This window comes from Podarcis vaucheri (genome assembly GCF_965113315.1).
Source record: "Podarcis vaucheri genome assembly, chromosome: 2".
Classification (NCBI taxonomy): domain Eukaryota; kingdom Metazoa; phylum Chordata; class Lepidosauria; order Squamata; family Lacertidae; genus Podarcis; species Podarcis vaucheri.
This window is the reverse complement of record NC_138760.1, coordinates 79,244,515-79,267,894: the sequence shown is the minus strand read 5'-3', so window position 1 is coordinate 79,267,894 and position 23,380 is coordinate 79,244,515. Positions and strand designations below refer to the sequence as shown.

The 23,380-nt window shown below is 44.6% G+C and overlaps 1 protein-coding gene across 2 annotated transcripts in view; it reads right to left on the bottom strand.

Moving 5' to 3' along the window:
• Positions 1–3,546: 3,546 nt before the first annotated feature.
• The window catches only part of SEMA3G (semaphorin 3G), an 82,348-nt gene continuing 62,514 nt past the window's right edge, over positions 3,547–23,380 (bottom strand). For both annotated transcript variants that reach the window (XM_082214509.1, XM_082214510.1), the window contains 9 exons: positions 16,437–16,551; positions 15,509–15,578; positions 14,600–14,744; positions 13,086–13,317; positions 12,087–12,178; positions 11,390–11,431; positions 9,846–10,071; positions 8,199–8,338; positions 3,547–5,470 (listed from right to left, as the gene is read on the bottom strand). In XM_082214509.1, coding sequence (XP_082070635.1) covers positions 5,015–5,470; positions 8,199–8,338; positions 9,846–10,071; positions 11,390–11,431; positions 12,087–12,178; positions 13,086–13,317; positions 14,600–14,744; positions 15,509–15,578; positions 16,437–16,551 — 1,518 coding nt within the window. In that variant the 3' untranslated portion in view covers positions 3,547–5,014. The remainder of the gene's footprint in view (positions 5,471–8,198; positions 8,339–9,845; positions 10,072–11,389; positions 11,432–12,086; positions 12,179–13,085; positions 13,318–14,599; positions 14,745–15,508; positions 15,579–16,436; positions 16,552–23,380) is intronic.

Sequence of the window (23,380 nt, the reverse complement as noted above, 5' to 3'; positions counted from 1 at the left end):
AGCTGATCTTAGCAGCTGGTTTTAAATCCTTGTTACCGCTGCTCTTAATCCTTTGGTGGTGGTTTTATATGGTATATTAACTATAATTTATCTCAGTGGGTTTTAAAATTTGATGGGAGCTCACCCTGGAAATCTATTATCTGAAAAGATGGTGCATCTAATAACACATAGTGGACCAAAAAGAAGTTATTTCTGGCAACCTAGCCCTAAGCCCATTTCCCCGGAAGTCTCACTAAGTTTAATGGGCTTACTTTGGGGGAAAGCAAGCTTCAGGCAGCAGATCCTAAATGTACCCACTTAGACATTCCAGTGAAATCAATAGAATTTGACACCAAATAGCTCAGGATTAGGTTTCTGGAAAAACTTGGTGCCCTTTAACACTCAGAAGCACTGAGCAATAATTTAGTCTGGCAGAAAGGTGTGGTAGGATTCAGTACTCTTGTGTGAAGCATCTGAATGATGGGATTTTATCCTGCTTTGTTCACTGAGGTGAATGACCGCACACAAGTTTGAGAAGTCAAGGCAAATGGGGAGACCCGAGTCTAGTGCACAGGAAAGGTCTAAATCATGTTCATCCACAGGCTGTGAAATCCACTCTCTGCGATCTCCCACTATTTGTTATTTTACCTCATGTCATGCTCACTTTCCACTTTGTAGGCCTTTTGCAAAAATAAACTCCATGTAATTATATTCCAGCAGATGCAGGAAAGAAGTTCATCGTCTGCCTGTCTTCTCCCTTCACACACCCGGCTTCAAAGACCTGCTGGCACATTAGCTCATGGGACTGTAGCTGGAGAAGGCAAAGATCATAAAGGCTGTCTGCTTTCTGAGAGAGTTTTCTTGACAGAGGATGTATCAGATGTCAAGTCTATGCTCCACACACAAGGCTTAAAAACTCCAATCTCCCCCCCCCAACCCCAATAATAATAGTATTGCCTATAAGTCACTTTAGTGTCTTGGGAATCTTTACATGCTTAATAGTTTAGCTTTCCATATCCCCTCAATATGCTTCAATCAAAAGATAATTTGCCTTAAATTGCTCTGAGGCAAAAGGGTAGGGGGAATTGTTTTTTGCCTAACGTCTCACAACAAATCCATAGTTGTGCAAGACACAGGGTCCCATTCACATTAAAAGTGAGGCAAAATATTATTAAACCATCCACTTGAGTGTGTAATTGTTAGTAACTACAGCAATCATGAATGGATGGGTGAATAAATGGACAGATCTCATATGAAGGGGCAATGGAAATTGTTAAATTGTCCAGAACAGTTTGGAAGCCAAAATATGAAGCACATATAGTCCAATACACTCTTATTACTAATAATGACTGAAAGGAGTGCATTATTATCTCCCTCCGCTGACAGCTACCTCACAAGAGTCACAGCAGCAGCAAATCAAATATAAACCCAAAAGTTGGCCTGCGAAAGTTCCAACTTCATATATATTATTAATCCTCAGACACAGGAAAGGTGTGTTTAAAGTGGCAATCCCTGTGCTTGCAGAAAGCAAGATGCATTTGTTAAAGTTACTATCCCCAATCACTTTTCACACCACCGGGCTGTATTCAATTTTTACCCAGAGTAGACCCTCGGCCATGGAGAGACAGCTGCCAGTGTTGTTTTGTTTACTTCAACCAACAGCCTGCTTTGTATGCACTTAGAACTAGTTTGTTGACACCCCCCCCCTCCTGTGGCATTCACAGGGTCCGTACTTGTCCTCAGTGAACCGCACCTCCTCCTGAGACCAAATGCTGTATTTCCAAAGATGAACCACTTCCCTCCATTTAATTAGGATCCCAGCAGATACACTGCACTGCATGCCATTTCCACAATGCTCTGAATGGGTCATATGGAGTGAAAGGACTATTTGACCCTAATATTTATCCCTAAACCAGGCTTAGAAAACAGGCCTTTCCTCTTGTCCTGACACAAAAGATGGGGCTCAAGGAAGTATGAGCTTTGCCTCATGACATGCAAAGATACAATGACATTCCTGGAAGGAACATTTTTCTCTTCCCGTGTCCAAGCTAAGGAAGACCAAAACCACCCTTTCACCAAGAAGTCTTTGCTGCACAGAAAGTTGAGACATCTTTTGAATGGGACTCTGGTGATGCATGAAAACTGTTTTGAACACAGAACAAAGCACACAGTCAATTTGCAATGGGCAATTAGAGGACACTCGAGGAGGAACTCAGTGCCATTCTGTTATCCCATCCTTCATCCCACCATAAATCCTGGGACACGTAAGACACATCAGTGCCAATTCCACTGACTTCAGAACCAAACATTATTAAGATAGAGAACTCAGCTGCTGCACCATAACAGTACAAGCTGCATTAGGAGATATTTGTATTACGTTCAAGTATACTTACCATTAATTTTGCCTTTATCACAATGTTTTCTCTTTTTTATTCATCAGCAACTGCTCCCTAATCCTTCCTAATAATGCTCTCCATGTCTTATTTGCTACTAGTTGTATTATCATCCCATCTCTTGATCCCTAACTTGACCTCTCTGAATTTAACTGCCTTCAATGTGCACAAGGATACTGCAGCTCTGAGCACTTTTAAACTCCAGTCACAAAGGAGAGGTAGAACCTGGGCTTGGTAGACAGAACTTCTTGTTTCTCCCTGCCTTGATGGGCATCTTTTGGCATGAAAGGTCGATGCAATTGTACTACCTGCCAAATTCTGGTGGATCCCTTTCATGTAAACGACATCTTTTAAAATCAGCATGCACTATACCAAATATTCATTTGCTGTACCGGAAACTGATGGAAGTGGATTTCAAACTGAGAATGTGTCTACACCAGGATGTTAATGTGCATGGTATATACCAATTGGTGTTTTGCCATTTTTATTGTTTTTGAGAAGCGTGTGTTTATCCCAGTTTTGTATGCTGAAACATCATGACATCAGCAAGTCACAAGGAGAGTGTGCCAGTCCCTGAGCTGATCTATCACGAGTCCAGGTGGGCAGAGATAACACAGTAACTCTGAATGTTTGCCCAGAGACCACTGCACAAACCCTGACTTACACCTCTTCAGGGCAAGAGGTGGGTACTGCTTCCTAGGAAAGTTCATCCAGTCCAGTGTTAAACTGCACACTGTCTGGAGACAGCCAGAAAGGCGGGGGGGGGGGGAGATGACATTGGGTGGTATTCAACTAAGTTTTACTGAATACCACCCAATGGTCTTTATTTGCCCATTTATTACCAAACTGACTGTGTCAATAGTGCTTTTTCCAAAAACTGGTCACTGAGAGGACATCTTATTTCAGGAGGCGTCTGTGCACTGCTAACCTTTCTAATCTCTTCACAAAACCATAGACAGTTGAGCTTTATTTTCTGGCCCCTCGACACATGCATTGTTCGATGTGTTTGGAGAAAACAATCAACTTTTGACTGTACAATGAGTGACATTGTAGGAAGAAGTTTTAGCAATAAACTTCAGTCCTGGGCACAGCTTGCTATGAGACCCATTCATTGTGCAGCTGAACACTGAATCACTGAAAACAAAAGAGAAAAGACTTGCCCCCAAGCCTGAGCTTGCTGCATAAGGGTTTAATTTATTTGTTGAACAAACTGGTGGTTTTCATTCAGCTGTTGGCGTTTAATCAGTTTCATATAGGGGATCAACACAGCCTCAGAGATACAGGAATGAAAGACGGAGAGCACTTAAAGCCAAAGTTCTGACACGGGCTTGAAGAGATGTTGCATGGCCCAGCAAATGCAGCTAAGAATGCTCAAAAGACACAGGTGGGAAAGATGCAAGTCTACTCTGGGTGGTATGAGGCAGCCTGCAAAATTCACATATGTACAACTGAGGGCCAAGCTATGTATTACATGGCTGCAGCCACATATAAATATTAGCCTGGTGGCTTCTTCTCAGCTCCAACACACATAGTGGCAGGAAGGAGGCAGGTGGAAGGATGTGCTTAACTCCTCTCCTGCCACTCACTTCCAGCCCTGAAAGCCCCAGCCTTGTAACTGAGTAGTAGCAGGCTAATGTTGTAGTGCAGATGCAACATAACGTTTTCTTTGGCCTATAAATTCCTGTTGAGCCTCTTTTTGCACTATTAGTGTTAACATCAAGACTGCTGGTCAAGCAGAAGAGAGCCACTGGCAAGGTGAATTAGCATTCTGGTCAATGTAGGCTTTGCATTCACAAATGACCACATTAAGCCGCATCAGTTAAAATCCCCCCATAGTTTTAGACTGCTTCCTGCTACTGGACAGATGAAGTCCCTAAGATTGACAAACAGAATTTGCCTCACTACCATCAAAGAACAATTATAATCCATAGCTCATTGATCACATTCATTCCTTATCCATTTTTGCTGGGGGTAGGTGGGATCCCACTGGAACCTGCATTCGCTCTCTTCAGAGAGGCGATTTTTGTCACATGTTGCGTGCAGCTGAATGTGCCTGTCACTTGTCACCTGCAGGAGAGACCTGCCTACCTCCATCCTGCCCATTCCCAGCAGGAACTCACCACTATTCCCACCCAGACTTCTAAGCAGAGTGCTGTTGGCGTGTCTTCTGGTACTTCTGCTGATGGTTTTCCTTTGCCACGTGGTTAGATCCTCAGCCCTTATGTCTCTGCATTTTGTGGCTCAGTCATATTGAACATCGGGGGCGGCAACAGAATATACACAACAACTGCATGGAGAGAGTAGAGTCTTCAGGCCGACCCACACCATCCCAGACCTGATACCAACCAACCAACCCCCCAAGGTGCAAGTGAAATATATCAAGACAGGACAGGAAGGAAATGGGTCTGGTGTTTGAGTCCTTGTCTCCAATGCAAGTGATAGAGGGAAGTGATGTGCTTCCAGCACGGAATGTCTCCAGGCTCAGCTGATCAGCAAGGTGCCCCCTTCCAAAAGGACAAGTTCCTATCATAAGGACAGTTCCTAGAGGGGCTGATTTTCATTCTTGAGGAGGAAGGTTGGGCCCATGCCGACTTTCCTCCTCTCATGTTCTCCTCCTGCCATGGTGTTGGCTCTCTTTTCACTTATGTGGCAGCCGCTTGCCTAGGGACCCGGTTCCTCTCTCCGTGCTGCTTGCCCCGCCCCTTTTTGCCACCATCCAGCATGTTCTTGCTCTTGGGGGGCCTGCCTTTGTGCCGCAGCTGGCGGTCTCCACACCACACGCGCTCACAGTACTCCTCTACCCGGTGCAAGTTGGAATAGCCGATGAGGTGCATGATGTCTTTGAACCACATCCTTTGCCCATGCAGCATGCGGGGATCAGGCACCCGGCACAGGGGGCGAGGCGGCTCCTCCTCCTGCTCCCGCTGAAAGACCTGCTCCAGCTGCTCACTCTCAATCACCTCCAGCATGATTTTGGTGACGGTCTGAGTGAAGCCATGCTCCTGAGCCTTGCAGTAATATGTTCCTGCATCCTGGCGGAAAAGCTTCCGGAAGAGCAGTCCTTGCTCTGTCCTCATGATCCTATCATCTGTTTTCACCTGGAGAAAAAGGGTTAAGGGAAAATAAATGGGAGCAGGAGGTTAGATTCTGGGTGGTGGTGCCCTGTAGCTTACTAAAGCAGGGGTGCCATCATGGAAGGACTTCAGGGTCTCCTCAGTAGAACGAGCAGGAGGGCACATTTTGAAGTAATACACAAAACTATGGAAAGGAGTCTAAAATTACAGATCTGCACCTCTGTATTCAAGGCATTTCAGGGAATCAAGAGAAAGGGTTGCCAGTATTTTTCTGAAGTTCATAGTGGCACTGCTGTCATCAAGTAGATCCCTGCAGCAATGGGTGCAAAATTACAGCTCCCAAAAAATCCCATGATTTACAGAGATGCTGTGGAGACATGTTTGAAATTATATAACCAATTACTGGTGAAGATTCAGAGGAGGTAAGTGTGTGAGGAATTTCCAGTGGTCAGAAATACATCATGCCTCTTCCTCTTAACTAGAAGAGATGGAATAAATGGTGCAGGGTAGTTGTCTCATTCACATGATTTATTCAAGACAATGAATTCAGGGTTTCTTGATGCAGATTTATTATTTTTTTAATGCGTACACACAATCCCAGATACTGATATATAGCTGAAGAATGAGACAAGGGTTGGTGGCAGTTGGGGGAGTTGCTGTGAAACCCAGAGGAGGAGAGTCAGTACAATTCCGATGTTTGCTTCCATTGCTCTTTGAGCTAAAGTTCATTTACCGGTACTTCTGTATCATTATCTCCTGAAACAGTCTATCAAGCTGCAAGCCTTCTTTCATATGGAGCAGGCAGGATTGTCCCAGCCTGGAGTCCTGCCTCCTGCTAAGGAATACAAGTCCCAGCTGTTCTCCTGCCATTGTCTCAAGCTTGCACAGCATTGCACTTATCAGATTCCCTCAACACGGGCCGAGATTGGACGTCCAACCATTTTCTGTAAAGAAACCAACTCTTCTCATCTTATCACTTTCCCCATCCATACAGCCTCCCTGTCTCTGCCTATCCCTTCTTGGCAATTAAGCTGTAACTCTCTCTGGGGGTCTCATTCCTATGCTATAAGCAACCAACACCCTTTCTAGGGAAGCAGCACTTGCCGGAGCTAATTCCTCCACCCAGGAGGACCACCTAAACTACTAGATGGATAAGCTTCATTTGCTTTTTTTTTTAAGTGCATAAAGAATGACATAACAGGCTCAGTCTTGATGAAGGCTTTGTTCTCCTCTGAACATCCTTCACCTGTAAAACCATTCCGGGCAGGTCCTATGACACAAGCCTTGCCTCCGAATGCTTCTGCATTCAAAGTCTACACTGAAAAAAGAGGGTGGAGGCGCATAAGAATCCATTTAATGTTTTCCTCCCCCCTCCCCCTACGATGGAATGATTTGTATTTATTTGTCTTACATACAGAACAAGGAACCAAGCAGGAACGACGTATTCCAATGCTCTGTGTGGTCCTTTAACAAAGCTGTGGGGTTTGGAGGGAGGTAGGAGAGAGTCTTGACACCACTTTGCTCTCTTTATGACACCAGAGCTGTCCTTATTAGCAATTGCCAGTCTTGGACTGGAACTCACCAGCTGTGTTTACTGGCCAGCCCAGCCTTCAACTGCCCCTTTTGCTCCAGAGAGTTCCCCTTCAGAAACCTCACACTATTATCACATCTTTCTCAACCCAGCTTCCTGGGAATTAGACTAGCCTGCTAACTCTGGGGAGAGAGAGGCGAGACCTCACACAGTAGGAGCGTGGGCTTCTCTATTTTCAGTTTAATTCAAGAATTCCTAGCGGAGATCCATGCAGCAGGCAAGGCTAAGAAACCAAATGAGGAAAGGTTAAAGAAGTGGGGCGAGGGTCTAGAGGGGGGAAAGCACGTGAGATGACAGGGGCCAGGTGGAAGTGCAAAGAAAAGGCCCTAAAGAATCTGTTGGCATCCGAGCAGGAGGTGTCTGTATTAACTGGATGCGACACAAGCCAGCTGCTCCTTGGTGGCACTCCAAATGAATATCCGTGGTCATCTGTACTCTGTGGGACTAACCAGGTGTACTTCCCTTCCGCTCCTCCCAGCCTGTGTGTGTGCAACTGAGATCAAATCTGAATAGAGAATGTGTGGCTTCTAAGTGAGATCCAGCTCAAACGTGGACAAGATCCAAGTTAGGCATAGACAAAGCCTTTCTACATGCTACCCAGAATGGCTAGAGAGAGGGTGGAATTCTGAACTGCACCACTACAGACTGCAGTGAGGGAGCGTATCTTTAAATGCTTTCTCCCATTAAAACAAACAAACAAAAAAAAAAACCAACCACAGGCTGCAAACACCACAGGCAGAAGTTTTGTATATCCCTCTACCTGATGGACTAGTTTGCACATAGAAGGAACCGTTTGTGGGGGAAGCATTTAAGTGGGGGGGGGGGGAGATACATGCCCTACCTGCAGCCTGAAGTGGTACCTATGCAAAATTCTTCCACCTCAGTCTCCCAGCTCATTCTGTGTAATGGGGGTAGAACGGGCTTAGGTATTTACTTGCTTAAATTGTTTATATTTATTACCACATTTTCATGGCAGAAAAAAAGTTTTAACCGTTGAATTCACAGTGGTGGTGAACACCTCCCCCCCACCCCCAAAAGCAGGAAGAACAAGGTTAGAATCTGAATGCATTTAGCAAGAGGTTTTTTGTTTGTTTGTTTTTTTAAATCCTACTGAAAAGGAAGCAAAAGTATTGAGAAAGTGGAGAACGGGACTGGCCTCACCTCATCTCTTAACTCTTCTGGAGACCGGTGTACAAACCATTGTACCGCAGCCTGGGGTGACTTTGGGATGCACTCCAAGAAGGTGCTGTTGTGTTCCGTCCCATAGACCACCTTCTCCTCCGTGCTGTCGAAATCATCCACTATGGAAACAGGAGGGTGCCCATATCAGAGACTGCTAGCTGAGCAGAAAGAGCCCATCTCCTTGCAGAGGGCCACGGCCTACGTAACAGGGCAGAATACTGCAGCTGAACATGGGGAGGGGCTGGGTTTAAAGCCTTGCTGAGCCAGGGACTTGTTCTGTGGCTCTTTGACACAGAGAGGTCTGTCACATGCAAGCAAAAGCTGGACCTGTACACCTGGGGACACTAAAATAATTATTTTTTTCTATGTGCATGAAGGCTCCTCTGAGGCACATCTGTGATAACATAATGGAAGCCTCAGCTAATGCTAGCTGCCCAAACAGTTGCTGTTTTCACCACCACCCTGTGTTTTCAAGGGCTGTGGATATGGCTTATGACAATGCCCTTGTTAAGAAACCTTGAGACTGGCAAGCCTGGTGTTTTAAGTGTCTGGAATAGCAGACATCATATCAGGATGCCCTGCCAGCCATGTCCCACACCAGCACCATTTTTTCCTGTCTGCAGTAAAATATTAACCTCTCCACCAGACTCCTCACCTATTAGAGATGACTGTCTTCAGCATTCCCTACCTACAGGGACTCTTCCTCATTGGCCCCTCTGGCTTTTAGTTGCAAATAAGAATCACCCAAATTAAACATCGTAGAACACAAACTGGCATAGTTTCTTCTTCTTCTTCTTCTTCTTCTTTTTGCTACAGTTGCAGTTTTTAAAATAAAACATGGCATCTTGCCCATAGTCGTTCATCATGTGATCATCTATGTTAGCTTCAACAATCTGATTTAGAGTTTTAATTTTTTGTCCTGGCACATATTTAATGTTTATCCTACTCACACCCATACCCCCACAACCTCACCTTTTTACACTTCTCTTAACTGAATTCCTGGGCTGTACTGCTTTCTTGTAACACTCAAGCAATGCTTGCCTCCGTCCCCACCAGCTTGCTTAGAACACCTGCCTACATTATTAGATTCTAGGCCATGGGAGACTGGGAAGGTGGTGGGGCTGAAGCTACCTGAAGTAGGGGACTGGGAGATTGGCTGGAAGAGAGGCAGTGTGCTGTAGTGGTTAGAGTTTTGGACTAAGACCTGGGAGACCCCAGGGCTTAAATCCCACTCAGCCATGAAATTCACGAGGTGACCTTGGGCCAGTCACTTGCTCTCAGCCTAACATGGTTTTTGCTGTGATTAAATGAGGAGAAGGAGAACCATGTATGCCACCTTGAGCTCCCTGGAGAAAAAGGTGGGATAGAAATGCAAAATAAATGCAATGAAATGAGTAAGTATACCTCCTCCCAAATAAATAGACGGTAACTTTGTGAGATTCTCATGGCCTCTGATCTAATGAGCACGTTGTGGCAAAAAAGAGAGCAACACAACAGCAAACATATTGCCACTGGGTTACCCTACTGAGCTTGCACTGCAACAGAGTGTATTGCGTACACAGCTGCCCCGTTCTCTTCATAACCCACAGCTACTGGTCTGGGTATGTACCTCGCATGTTTCCTCACCTGTCAAGTTTTGATCCAGGCACTGGTGCATGGGGTTCCCATTCCGGATGTCCTGCCGACGAAAACGACGCTTGCCTGATGCCTGGTACCTGGTGCAGGTGAGGCCATCCCAGGCGCAGTAAGGGTCCCGCGCTAGGCAGCACTCCGCACAGGCTGTCCCGTACGTCTCACACTGATGCAGTTTCACTTGGGCAACTCCCACCCGGGAGCCTACATACAACATTTGCTGTCAAAACAAAGGAGGCTAGGTGAGTTGGAATTGTACTAAACTGCAGAGTCCTTACTCTCCAACCAACATTTTCAACAGCATTCTTATGAGAGCTAAAGGAGCGAAGCCTTGCAGTGTAGCTTTGATGCACTCCTTTCTCTCCAGAATAAACTCATCTCCTGCACCCAGTAGAACAGCCTTTGCCAACCTAGTACCCTCCTGATATTTTGGACTGCAGGTTGGCAAACAGAAACTTGGGCTGCAATTGGAGGCAATTGCCTGAAGACAATATTGCCTGAAGACAATTCTCTTTTCAAATTTGCTGCTGGGACACTAGAGAATAATTAGGTTAAGATTTGCCTGAACTACCGGTAAATCTAAAGCAACCAAGGGATTGCAAAACAGGCTGACAGTTCTAGATATAATATCCAGGTGGGAGAGCAATACAAGGAATGTTGCAGGTCACGACAGAAGTACGCTGTCAGGTATACAGGGAGTGAAAGGCAGCCTTTCAGGTTACAAGGAGTAAAGAGGGACGAGTGTGTTGCATGCTTGGACTCTAATGCAGCGTGATTTATGGGAAATGGCGAAGGGTAGGAATGCTCTCACTAGTTCTGCTAGCTTTCCTGGGAACTAAATAATAGATGAAGATTAGAGTCCAGGGGGTGTGTCTATTTACAGATCTAAACAAACATTACAGAAGTAGAGGAATTTTATCTGTTTGGACAAAACAAAAAAAGTTCAGGTGTTGAAGAAGGTCAAAGAGCAAGCAAAATGTACATGACTGAGGTTCTGCATGGCAGGATTGTACTAAAATAAGGACCTTGCAGTTTATGAATGATTCAAGTGTTTAACAGAGCGGAATTATTTTGCATTGACCCTTGGGTTGCTGTCCTGGTATAGCAGAGTCTAAAACCGAGGTCCATCTTTGTAGTGAAACATGCTTATTTCTGTTCAGCCTTGTTAATGAGAACCCTACGAGCATCTCCAGAAGTGTCCCACCCACCTCACCTGCCAACACATGGTGCCTCCTACACACATAATGTATGGCTGTGAATGAACCTTGCACCTAGGTGTGAATTGAGGGTCAAAACAGACATCAGATGGGGGATCTGTGATTGGATCTCCTGGGATTAAAACAAACAAACCTTTATTATAAAGCTGCTGCAGGGGTCTTTGGTCTTTAATAGATAGGGTTTTATTTTGCTAACAGTGCTGGATTGCCACCACCAGAGCCTGCAGTAGCTAATGGCTTGGCTGGCATTTCTAAAGCATTCCTGCACAGTGGCTTCTCCACCACCACACCTGTACTTTAAAGAAGTAATTCATTACTCACTCGCTTGACAGATATTTCCATCTCAGTAATAGGGATTGGTGCCTGAAGGGAGAAAAATAAATGGCTTCTCAGGTAAAACATGCCGCAGAACTGATCCCTGCCCCAATCCCCCACAATTGCACATTTCTGTCCTGCATTTCCTACAGAGATATAGGGTCATTCAGTTCCCCACTATTCTCACACAAAAACAAAGGCACATGGACACGCACAAACAGAGAGACAAAGAAATTGTTCAGGATTCGAGCTTTAGTAATGTTGAAATGCCATGTCCTATGTATGACATATGGCATAAGATAAAAAGGACAGTATGTGTGGAAACTGGGTTGTAACAAATATACTTCTGTGACATGAGCACAGAATTAGACAAGTAATATCTGCTAGTACACAAATATGCATCCATGCTGCAAGAATGTGCAAGAGAGGTATATCCAGTGCTATTTTTTTAGCAAAAGAGGTGCCAGAACTCACCATGAACACCTCCCTTGTTCTCTTAGAATGACAATGGAGCCCACCTGAGAGGTGCTGAAACTGAGTTTCTGTGAGTTCCCACTAAAAAAAAGCCCTGGATACATCCAATCTACACGTGAACAAAGAAGAATACTTAGCTAATTACATGTCTGTGTAATACAGTCATGATTAGCATATCTGTTCCGGGATCAGGTTGTACACGTTGCCCCCTTTTTTTTTTTAACCTCACCTTAAATACTTGAAGCTCCTCCAAAATGACTTCTTCGGCTGCTGCAAAGTTGCCTCTCTGAAGGGCTATAACCTTCAGTACAGAGCCAGCATCTAGGAAGCAGGAAAGGGAGAACCGTGAAACAAAGGCAACTACCTCTGTGGCCACCAGGCATTCTGTCAGAGGCAAAAGCCTGCTCCTCTTTGACCACTGATCTCTACCATGGACAGAAACTTGCAAAGAAAGACAGCTTGTCCTTGAGGACCATGTTATTCCTACAGAAAGCACTTATAAAAGACACAAAGGAAGCTGCTATTGGAAGTTGAGAGAGAGCTGGGATTTGACTCCAGTTTACACCACTGACTGCATGTTTGATCATGGATGTCTTCTTCACTTCTCCTGTCCTTGAATCCATTTTGCTTATGAGCTATTTTGTGGGAAGCCTATGCTAGTTTAAGGGAAATTGTTTCTCAGCTGATAGAGGGGTAGCTTCATTGGCTCACCGGGACAAGATGAAAGAGGAGAGCCCCTTCAAAAGCCCTCTTATTCCCCCGCCTTGGTCTTTCAAGGAACTTTTCAACTTCTTGCATCTAGTCAACTAGGTACTTTATCTCGCCTAAGAATGGAGTGTATCACAACATGGATACAGAAAGAATGCTTATTGATACAGCGGCCTAGGACAGAACAATAATGGATAAATGATAAACGCAAGTTCCAAAACAGCAATCACCTACAAAGAGTAAATGTGGGTGGGAACTGAGGAAAGAGAGAAGCTGGCAAGCTTCAAGAGTCATTCTGTAAGACAGCAGGAAACTTTGCTGAGGCCCCCGGGGTTTTAGTTCATATACAAAAAGGTTTAATTTGATCCAGGGATCACAAATACTTAGTTGGCCCCAAACCTGGTTTTCCATACCCAAGCTCAGCCTCAGAGCATGCAAAATTACAAGAGATTGCCTCTAATATTCACTTCCACATTGACAGATGCCCATCACCAAGCCCTAACGCTCCAAGCAATTGCACCTGTGCCAATGAACATGACATCATACTGCCCATCCTCAGCTTCCACACGGTCTACCACTATCTGCCGCAGGCGGTGCTGCAGGTTGGTTTTCACCAGCACAGGCCGGCGATGCAGAGGGTACACAGATCTGCTCATCAGTGGGTGGGCACGGGCAAAGTGCAGGACCTCGTCAGGGTAGTCCTTGGTGGAGGAGTACTGCCGGCTTGGCTGATTGGTGGTTTTGCTGGGGCACTGGAACGGAGGGAAAAGAACATCATTTCAGCCAAATGAGACTCTGTTCCTGCTGCTTCACCTCAGAGCAGGATCACAATGAAAAGTCTCCAATGATTCTTGACTTATAGGAATGATTCTGACTAGGGCAGGGGTGGGGAACCACAGGACATACCCCTCTATCTGGCCCTTGGCCCAGGCCACACTTCCTCTCCAGCCACACCTTTCACTTGCCTCGAGTGTTTTTGCCTGGCTGGACTGTGTCTTTGAACTCGGAAAATGACTCTAGCTTGCCTGGATGGAAGTTGGGGTGGGGGGTTGTAGGAACTAGCTTACTCAATAAAGGTCACTCGCTGCTCTGTCCACGTTTGACTCTTGTCCCACTCACCACTGGCATGTGGCCCTCAGAAGGTTGCCAAGAAGGAAATACGGCCCTCAGGCTGAGAAAGGTTCTCTAGAGAGTTTTTGACTGCTTAAGTGAATACCATCCCTAAAAGTTCATTTAGTTCAGCATCCAGTACCAGACAGAAGCCCCTGGGAAATTCATTTATAAATCAGCACACATCTCAGTTGACCTCGTTAGGAAGAGTCCACTGTTTGCTTCTGTCTTCAGTACTAGAAATATATCTAACACGAGACACAATGGTTCCGACTGGATAAAGCGGAAGAAATGCTACACTGACTGGCAGAAGATCTCCAGGGTTTCAGAGAGGGGGATTTCCCAGCACTACTGGAGATGTCAGGGATTGAATGTGGGACCTTCTGCACACAAAGCATGTGCTCTAACCACTGGGATACTGGCCCTTGGCTGCTCTCGGAACTTGCTCTACCTGGACTATGTGCTTATCTTCTGTGATGTCTCTCTGTTGCAGAGGACACTTCAGTCACTTGTGACAAAGTATTTGTCCTACCCCTCAGAAATGTCTGCTTCCCAATCAGAACGTCACCCACTTGCAACTTTTCAACTTGGATTAATGCCTTTGCATGAGTCTTAACACTGTTCCACAAAAAGAAGTTGATAGTTTTTGTTTTTTAAAAAACCCAACTAAATGCCATATTCCACGCATGTCAACAGGGGACTTTTCCTGAAAGACCACTTGTTTGCTTTGCATGGAGTTGCCAGTTCACCCTAACATCTCCTACCTCATGAAATACTGCTAGACACAAACTTCAGATATACAGCCAGGGTCTTAAAGGCGCTGCCAGATAACATCCGAAATCAGCATTAGTTATTAAGTAAAAAAACTATGATTAGTAAGTTCTTTTAAAGATTGTTTTCATAGTTCAGGTATGAATTACTTACAACTCCTGGCCTCGGGTAAGGCACCTTGCCCTCATAAGCTGCCCACTGATGGTCTGGGCCATCTTTATGAGCAAATGGTCCATTAAAAACCTCCCAGATGTCTGCCATACGATATACGCAGATGGCAAAGCCTTGGAAGACATTGCTGCAATGAGAGAGGTTTAGCCATAGTAAAAACCTATTTGGGGAAAGAACATTTTTTCCAAACTCTGTCTTAATATTTAGTATTGTGTGTATTCAATGCTTAGGTATATTAGGGAGTGAGGTAAAATACAGCCCTACATTTCGAGTTGTAAATGCTTCAAAATCATCCAAGAGGATTGTATATAATCAGATATTAAGAATTCCATATCAGAGAGCATGGCCTCCGTTCTTCAAATTAACAGTCTAATTACTGAAAAACTGGCAAGCTATAATGAGTCATTCACTAGAGAAACACAAGACGATTTGTGCTACTGATAATATAGGGGAAGTTATACGCAATCCAGGTTTCCACACTGTGTGCACCTGCTTCATTTCTGATCAGTGCATGCCCCGTAACTTCCTGGTAAAATCCTGTAACTTTTCATACCACAAAAGTTCTGGCATTTTCTTTTTTTGTCCCCCAATAGTACCAGAGTGCCCCTCCAGATGGCAATAATGCAAAGAACACTGGCAAAGCATCAGAGAACAACTAACAAAGAGGAATGATATGTACACAGTCCATCATAAATCCACTACTAATGCACTATTATTGCATCAACAACATGTTAGGAGAATGGGCTCACAGAAATAACACCAAGCTGGAGAGGCCCTCAGAGAAGATTTGTATGGATGAGAGTTGTTCGGTCAAGGTATATAGTGCTAGACATCTCAAGGTTCCCCTCAGAAACAAAAAACAAACAAACAACAAAGGCAAAATAATCTCACCTGATGGTGCTAAAGAGTGCATAGATCTCAGGGCTCTTCCCATCTTTGGTCCTCAGGAGGAAGACATCCTCTGTTTAAGAGATGTTTGATTCACAGCATTTAAAGGGCTCTCCCATGCACCTAACTTTGTTCACCAGCTTACCAACATACACATTCCAAGAAACTAAAATCCTGTTTTAGTCAATTGGATTACTTAAGGTATGCAAGTAGCTGGGGGCTGATGGATGTTGGTACCAAAGAGACAGCTGAAAAGATCGGTGTGTGTATGTGTGATTTGGCTGTAACACACTTGTAGTCCCCAACATACAATTGACAGGGCTGGCCCTACCACTAGGCAGAATGAGGCAGGCAGCTCAGGCAGCAGATTTGGGGCATTACAAAAAGGCAGCAAAGTGTTTACTGTTCATTTTGTTGTTATATTGTTAGTGCTAGAGAGAAGGAATAGTGCTTGTGGAATATTTTGGCAATCCTGGCAAGCTTTAGGAACTGTCCACCTTGACTAGGTTGGGGAGGGTGCCATTTGCTGCCCTGCCTCAGGCAACAAAACGTCTTGGGCCAGTCCTGATCTTAGTTATTTCCTAACGCAAAAGTATGTTACCTTCATCGCCTATTCATAGGGTGGGGAACCTGTGGCTCTCCAGACGTTGTTAGACTCCAACTCTCATTAGCTCCAGACAACGTGGCCCATGTCTTGGGAGATGGGGCTTCTGGTCGTCTCCCATCCAAAGCACTGCTCACTTTCATATTTACTTAGCTTGAGCATGGCTGTAGCCATGAGGTGCCCCCTGACTGTTCACTGAGACGGACCCCTCCCCCATTCTCCTCATATTGCCAAATTAAACCCCACTTTTCAAGGCTTGGCTTCCAGCTGACAAACTGAGGAGCTAATCCTATGAAAGGCAACCAATTCTGAGCTCGTTTCTCTTACCCAGTTCATCAAAGTATGTATCAATGCCATCTGGTCCTGGGACAGAGCACACCAGCCGGGCCTTGTTGAAGGTGCTCCACTTATGGACTAGCACTCGCTGTCCTCCAGCATCATTCTGAAAGGAGAGGAGTAAACAAGGATCCTCAGAAGTGGAGGCAGCTGGTGCTTCTGATATGAGGTCTCTTTACAAATAAACAAACAAGACATGCTTAAGCTGTGCTTTAGGAATCCTTCCAGAGGCATCAAAAGCAAAACTAAAAACTCAGAACCAAGAGGACAGATATTGGCTTCTATTCAGATGGCTCTCATTTCTGCTCCATAGATCTGTCATTCTAACACAAGGGAAACCCTTTTTTCATGCAGACCTGGCCTGGGCCCACACATACATTAGCAGCTCAAAATACAGCTGGCCATTCTTTCTCTCAATTCAGATCAAAGGTGGTTTGCGCAAAAACACATTGAAATATACTATTCCATAAGAAATGGCAGAACAGATACAGAACGGATATGGATCATGGCTAACGTCGTGTGTACACCACTTCCCAAACCAGCAGTGAGAGCACACTGAACACAGAGTAAACAGGTACACAACCTTGGCTTCCGAGAGACAGGACTGGCCCAAGACATTTTGCTCCCTGAAGCAAAGAACCAGATTCTGCCCTTACTTTCCACAAACAGAAACAAATTGGACTTTGACATCAGTGGTGATGGGGCAGCAGGAAGGCTAGCTTAGAGGGCACAGAGCAGACTATCTGGGACACCCAGCTCTGTCCTACAGCACCTCATCACTCAGCACTGACTTCCCTCCAGCAGCTACTGCCTGAAAAGACTGTGTTACTGCCTGCAGAGGCCATGCAGACCATGAAATTCTTGTGCTCCGCAGAGAATTCTGGGGCATATTTTAGGATGTGCTATGAAACCTCTCTTGCATGGCTAAGCGGACTGGGACTAGCAAACAAAAATACTGCTTCTGGGCAAGGGAAAGTCAAACCTACACTCAGTGGCGTAGCGTGGGGGGTGCAGGGGGGGCCGGCCGCACCGGGCGCAACATCTGGGGGTTAGGGTTAGGGGGCGCAAATCCACGGGTTAGGGGGCGCAAATTACTTGCCTTGCCCCGGGTGCTGACAACCCACGCTACGCCACTGCCTACTCTTCAGTTCCCTTATTGCAAAACATGCAGGGATCAGCAGTTATAGTTATTTTTTATTCAATATTGTCGCTTTTTGCATGTGCTAAGTTTGGGAGAAGCCCTGTTTCATATAGCATGAGCCTGCTGAGATGGGCTCTGCAGGTACACAGCAGAAAGGAGGACTGTTTCAGTAGTAAATCCCCAATTGTGAAATACCATCTTCAAAGATACACACAGGCAGTCCTGTGTTATCAGATTTTTGAACGAAATCTGAACTTTTATTCTAGCACACATTTCTAATATTAAATCACATGGTTCATCAACCATGTTTTCTTTTCTTTCTTTTTTTAAAGTGCATGAGGCCTTTTTGCATTTTAATTTTCAGCTTTTGTTTCTGAAACATTTATGTCTGGAAGCTGAACAGTTTTTTGTTCATTATCCCAAAACACATGTTTTCTATCTCTCTCTGCCACCCAAGAATGTGGGTACCACACAAGCAGAGAATTGAATGGAAAATTCCCCCCTCTCTTTTCTTTCTGAAGGGGACTGCTAGGATTTGCATTGCACTTGTTGATGAGGCTGATTTTAGGAACTGCACCTCAGGTTGCATTCTAAGATGCCTGGAATAAATTTTGTGACTGCAGCCTCACATCATCAGCTTTTGGTAGCAGTGCTTTAACCATGTTGCAGAAATGTCCAGTTCAGTCCATGTAACCATCAATAAACATTTCTGTATAGCCCTACTTCCTGCAACTACAATTGCAGACACATACCAAAAGAAGCTTTTTTTGGCTTTTACACTCTTGACTCTCATACTGAAGGATACTGCGTTCCCATCTATTTTTGGTGCTCCTTTATTTCACAGTTATCTGCTGCCATTCCAACTCCTATACTTTTCACACAGAATAACTATTTTAGTACGCAGTGTCTTGTTGCATTCCTTTCAATATGCCCTGCTGCTTGAGCAGTCTTTTTATCTCCACTTGCAATCCTTTCTTTGCAGTCTTGGAAAGAGCATCAAAATTGCAATTCAACTTCACCTCTCCCCCTCCAGTTCTGGGGGTTCTCCCAAGCCAATGCTGGGGGTGCAAGGGCACAGAAGGGGAGAAAGCCCCATTTCACATAGAAAACCTTACATAGGGCTGCTGCTGCTGGGACTCATTCCGGGAACCCCACTCAATGCAAACATATTAAAAACAATGCACAATGCAACAATTGTAAAAACGCACACACTAAAGCTTGATTGAATAACTGTAAGAATCATATTGTTAAAGCTGCCCACATGCCCAAGAGAATGAAAACTTTTTAATCCGGTGCTGAAATGATAGTAAAGTCAGAGCCAGGTGTGCCTCCTGGGGGAGAGTGTTCCAAATGACAAGAAGGCCCATTCTTGGGTCACTACCTACCCTCCCCACTGATTTTGGAATTGTGGTCTCCAGGCAGGTACATATGGGAAGAGGCAGTCCTTTAGGGACTGGGGTTCTGAGCCATATAGAGCTTAAAAGGTTGAGCCTGGAAACTAAGCAGCGGTTAGTGCAGTTGGGCCAGAACTCGCTAATCTTAGGATTATAAGAAAAATTTCTCAGAAAGACATTCATTTTCTTTACCCAAAGCCCCACAAGCTAAACACAGCTGCTAATTGAGCCCTGAATCCCATGGGCACAAAGTGTTAATGCTCTTGAGAGATCCAACCGGTGGTGTAGCTTAAGTAGTTTTCATTGTGTGTATTTTGTGACTGCAACAGACACCAAAGAAGATAAGACAACAAAGTAGTGCATCTCCTTTGACTCATATGGCAATCTGCCAGCTCTGGAAGTCAGACTATATCCATGTTTCTGTGTCTCAAACAAACAAAGAATCCCTCTCTGTGTAGGGATTGATTAATCCAATAAATAACTGCTTCATCGCTGTGTCTTAAATGTTTATTTCTAGGATTAGGAGGAGAGCAAGGAATTCACAGCCAACAGAACTTTTCTGTTTGTGTGGAAAGCTGCCAGCTCCCCTCTCTATCCTCAGCGTACTGTTTCGTACTAGTTCCAAAGAATTTGAGTTATTACTCCACGATAATTTCTAGCTGATTATTTTTTTCTCCCCTATGTCTTTGCAGCAGAGGAGAGTTTACTTTTCAGTGGCAGAAGCAGGAACTGAATCCAGCTCTTAGGCCCTTCATTCCATTAGGGTGTGTCAGGCGTGAGCTGGCAGTAAATCACACTGTTCAAGTTGGAGTTAACTCTTTATTAGCAAGAACACAATCTGCACACACTTGGCAGAGTGTCCGGCCTAATGAGCACAGCAATTCATCCCTAGTAGAGATTCCTCATGGATCAGTTGCCGAGACTGAAAGTCCCCAACTGGTCCCTCCCACCATTCCTCTGCATCCAACCAGTCCCTGACAGGGTAACTCTCAGGCTTCCCAGAAGCCAAAGGCTCAAGGTTGAAATAACTGCAATTGAAATAATCGTAACCTTTTGGAATGTGACATCTGGCTAACATATCCATGTGGAGGTCAGCTCTAGGTGGCTAACAATAATGTTTTTACCCATCAGTACTGCAATGGAGAATCAATAGCCATGAGGCCTGATGATGTGGCACAGTGCAGTCGATTCATCTAGATGTTAATCTGGCAGTGTCTTCCCAACAGTGAATGCAGCAGCTGTGGAATCCCACAAGACAAAAGGAGGGGCAAGAGCAAATGAGCATATTGACGGAGTCCTCATCCAAAAGTACTGGAGCAATCCCAACCAAATGGCACTCTAAGAGAAGGCAAGCAAAGCAGGGGGTAGACCTTCTCTGTTCCATATGGTGTAGTTCTCATCAACATTCCTAGGGTATGATGCTGTTATGATGCATATCCAATGCACGATCAGGGGGCCTCTCTCAATAAGCAAGATGCATCCATAACATTCCCACTTCCTATGAATTTTTCTCTCCGTGATTACCTGTTGTTTATTCCCCAGTTCTTTCCTGCAAACCAGCTTTCCTCTCTTTTATCTCCACCCCCACTGCCAAAACAGATCCCATTAAGAACAGTTCTCCGTAACATAAATGAAATTGGAAAGTCTATCTTTCACTTCATATTTTCCCTCAGATTTAAAAAAGAAAAAGTTTTCAAGCCGTTCACATTCAGTATAGCAGAATGTGAAACAGCCTTGAGTAAACAGCCTGGGTCAATGGTCAATTACCAATTATCTGGGTCGTGGAGGATAAGGTTAAAATAGGCTACTTGCCATGTTGGCTATTCTGCCTCTAAATAGGAGTTGCTGAGGATCACGAGTGGGAAAAGGCTACTGTGCTCATCTCCTGCCTGTGGCTTCCCCTAAGTCTTTGGTCTGGTGCAACAGGGTTCTTTTTCTCTTCTTATCTCATAAAACAACTTTCCCCCTTTCTGCCATGACTCAGAGTGACGCATTCTGCTCCTAATTCTACTGCCATGGGAAGTTCACTCTGGCACCTGCTAAAAACATTCTTGTTTAGACAAGCCTACCCGGAATGAAGCAGGGCCTTCTTGGTTGCAGCATCATGCTGCTGGAGCTAGCTTCTCTAGCGATACCTAACATATGTGCATCTCATTATTTCATCAGGGGTTTGGGGAGCAATGCAAGGCATCAGAATTCTTTAATTTCCCCCTGCCTCTATTTGGTGGATCTCAGGGTTCTGGTAAAAGACAAAGACGAGGCATGGAGGCAATAGTGCTCCTGAATACCAGTTGGTGGAAGCCATAGGAGGAGAGAGTGCTCTTGTGCCCAGGTCCTGCTTGTGGTTTTCCCACAGGCATCTGGTTGGCCACTGGATGCTGAACTAATGGGCCACTGGCCTGACTCAGCAGGGCTCTTCTGATGTTTTCACCCTGCAAGCCTAAAGTCTTCCCATCCCTGCTGTGAACTTGGAAGTCCACACAATAAAAAGGCCAAAAACAACCTCAGGAGGACCAAAACAAACAAACAAACAAGCAAACAAAGAACAGCCCCTTAAGTGAGCTGCAAGAGAAACAGTCCCAAGCAGGGGTTTTTTTCCAGAAAGGGTGTGTGTGTGTGTGTGTGTGTGTGTAAATCCCTTTGCAAATAGATTATCTCCAAACACACTGGGAACCAGTTCACCTCTACATGGGTTCTGCTTATATTTTGAACTGGGAAATTTCCAGTACAACTCTCCCTCCAGGCATGATCTCAATAGGTGGCCTTGAGTCTTTTTCTTTTTCAGTCTTTCTGTTTCTTCTGCCCCACCCTCAATTTTCAATACTGGGATAACAACACCGGCCTTAAAATGTGGTACATAATAAAGACCTCATGAAAAGCCCTAAGCAATACTAACAGGAGCCTAATGTTATTTGCAGGGTTGTTGCTTGACAACAAAATGAAACAAAACATGCTATTAAACCACATCTTTAACATCTTGCGTAGTTCAGTCCTGCAAAGAAATCTGCTGCTGATTCTAGTTTAGCACCTTAAAAACCAAGGCTGCTTTAGCAAGGAGCTGCTACGGAACTTAAAGTCAATTTTACAGGTTGAAATGTTAAGACAAAATGAAATGAAATGAAGAGCTCCTTCAAGCCTCTGTCCTTTCTGAAAACATTATGTTAAATAAAGTTAGCATAATTCAAAAGGATACTTAGTGTTAAGCACTCCAGTTTCAGCCCAACCAACAAAAATGTCTCTATACCCATTTGGGCAGGATATGACAATTAAAACAGTTTCAAAGCAATTATTTCTTTCTTATTAATGACATTTATACGCCGCTCCATAGCCAGAGTTCTCTGGGCAGCTTTACAATAGAAGAACTAAAATACAATCCCTCCAAACCATAATAATATATAAACACAGCACAAAATTAAGCAGCAGGGATAAATAAATACAAATCAGCTGAAGATTTTCAAAGCAGCATAACTCAGTCTTTAAAACCTCAGCTCCATAATGGCTCTCAAGTATAAATTATTTAACTTCAAGCCTTTAAAAATGAGGGCAGAGAGAGAAAGATACCTTCAGGAAAGGGCACAGGCTCTCTGTTCTGACACATGCTCAGCGGAAATCTCTGCTTTACCCTACGAGAAAGTGCCTTTATGGAAATCTCCAAGAAATGAATGAAACAACTCTTCTCTAAAACAGATGGCAATGGGCACAGAGAAATTATTTCTGCTCTTAGTCCATTTCCTTGCAGTGCAAGTCTTCAGCTAAATTAAGATACACACAGGATGGTCCATCAGACCCTTTGATGGAATCCTTTGGAGGAAAAGCAAGTGAGCACAAAGCAGCTGTGGTGCAAAAGATCTAGGAAAAAAGGAAGGTTGGAATTGGAAGTGACATGTACAGAAAATGGGGGAGTTTCCATGTGGATGAAAGGCTGAAGAATTCAAAGGCTTTGAAGGAATCCCCCCACTATGCTCCCCCCCCCCACACACATTATACAGAATTACCAAAAAGAAAAAATTCCATGTTCCTAACCTTGGCTTGAAAAGAAACATTTGCAGTCACAAGAGATTTATGCAGCCCTCTCAAGCCAGGCACTGTCTTGACTGAAGTGCTTAAAAATGCTGTGTGTGCCAAACAGACTTCCTATACCGTAGCTGTTGATCAGGAGCCAAAGGCAGTACGGAAGCAGATCTGATTCCAGGGCTCAGCCCAAATGGGCTCAGCCCTGGTTAAAAGATTTGCAAACTTGTAATATTTGAGCCCAGAGTTTTGTAGGCAGGGGGCTATTATTATTATTATTATTATTATTATTATTATTATTATTATTATTATTATTACTGCAGGGAGATTCTGCACATAGAAGGCAGTGGGCTCCAATCCATTATGAGCACCTTGCAGCCCCAAATGGC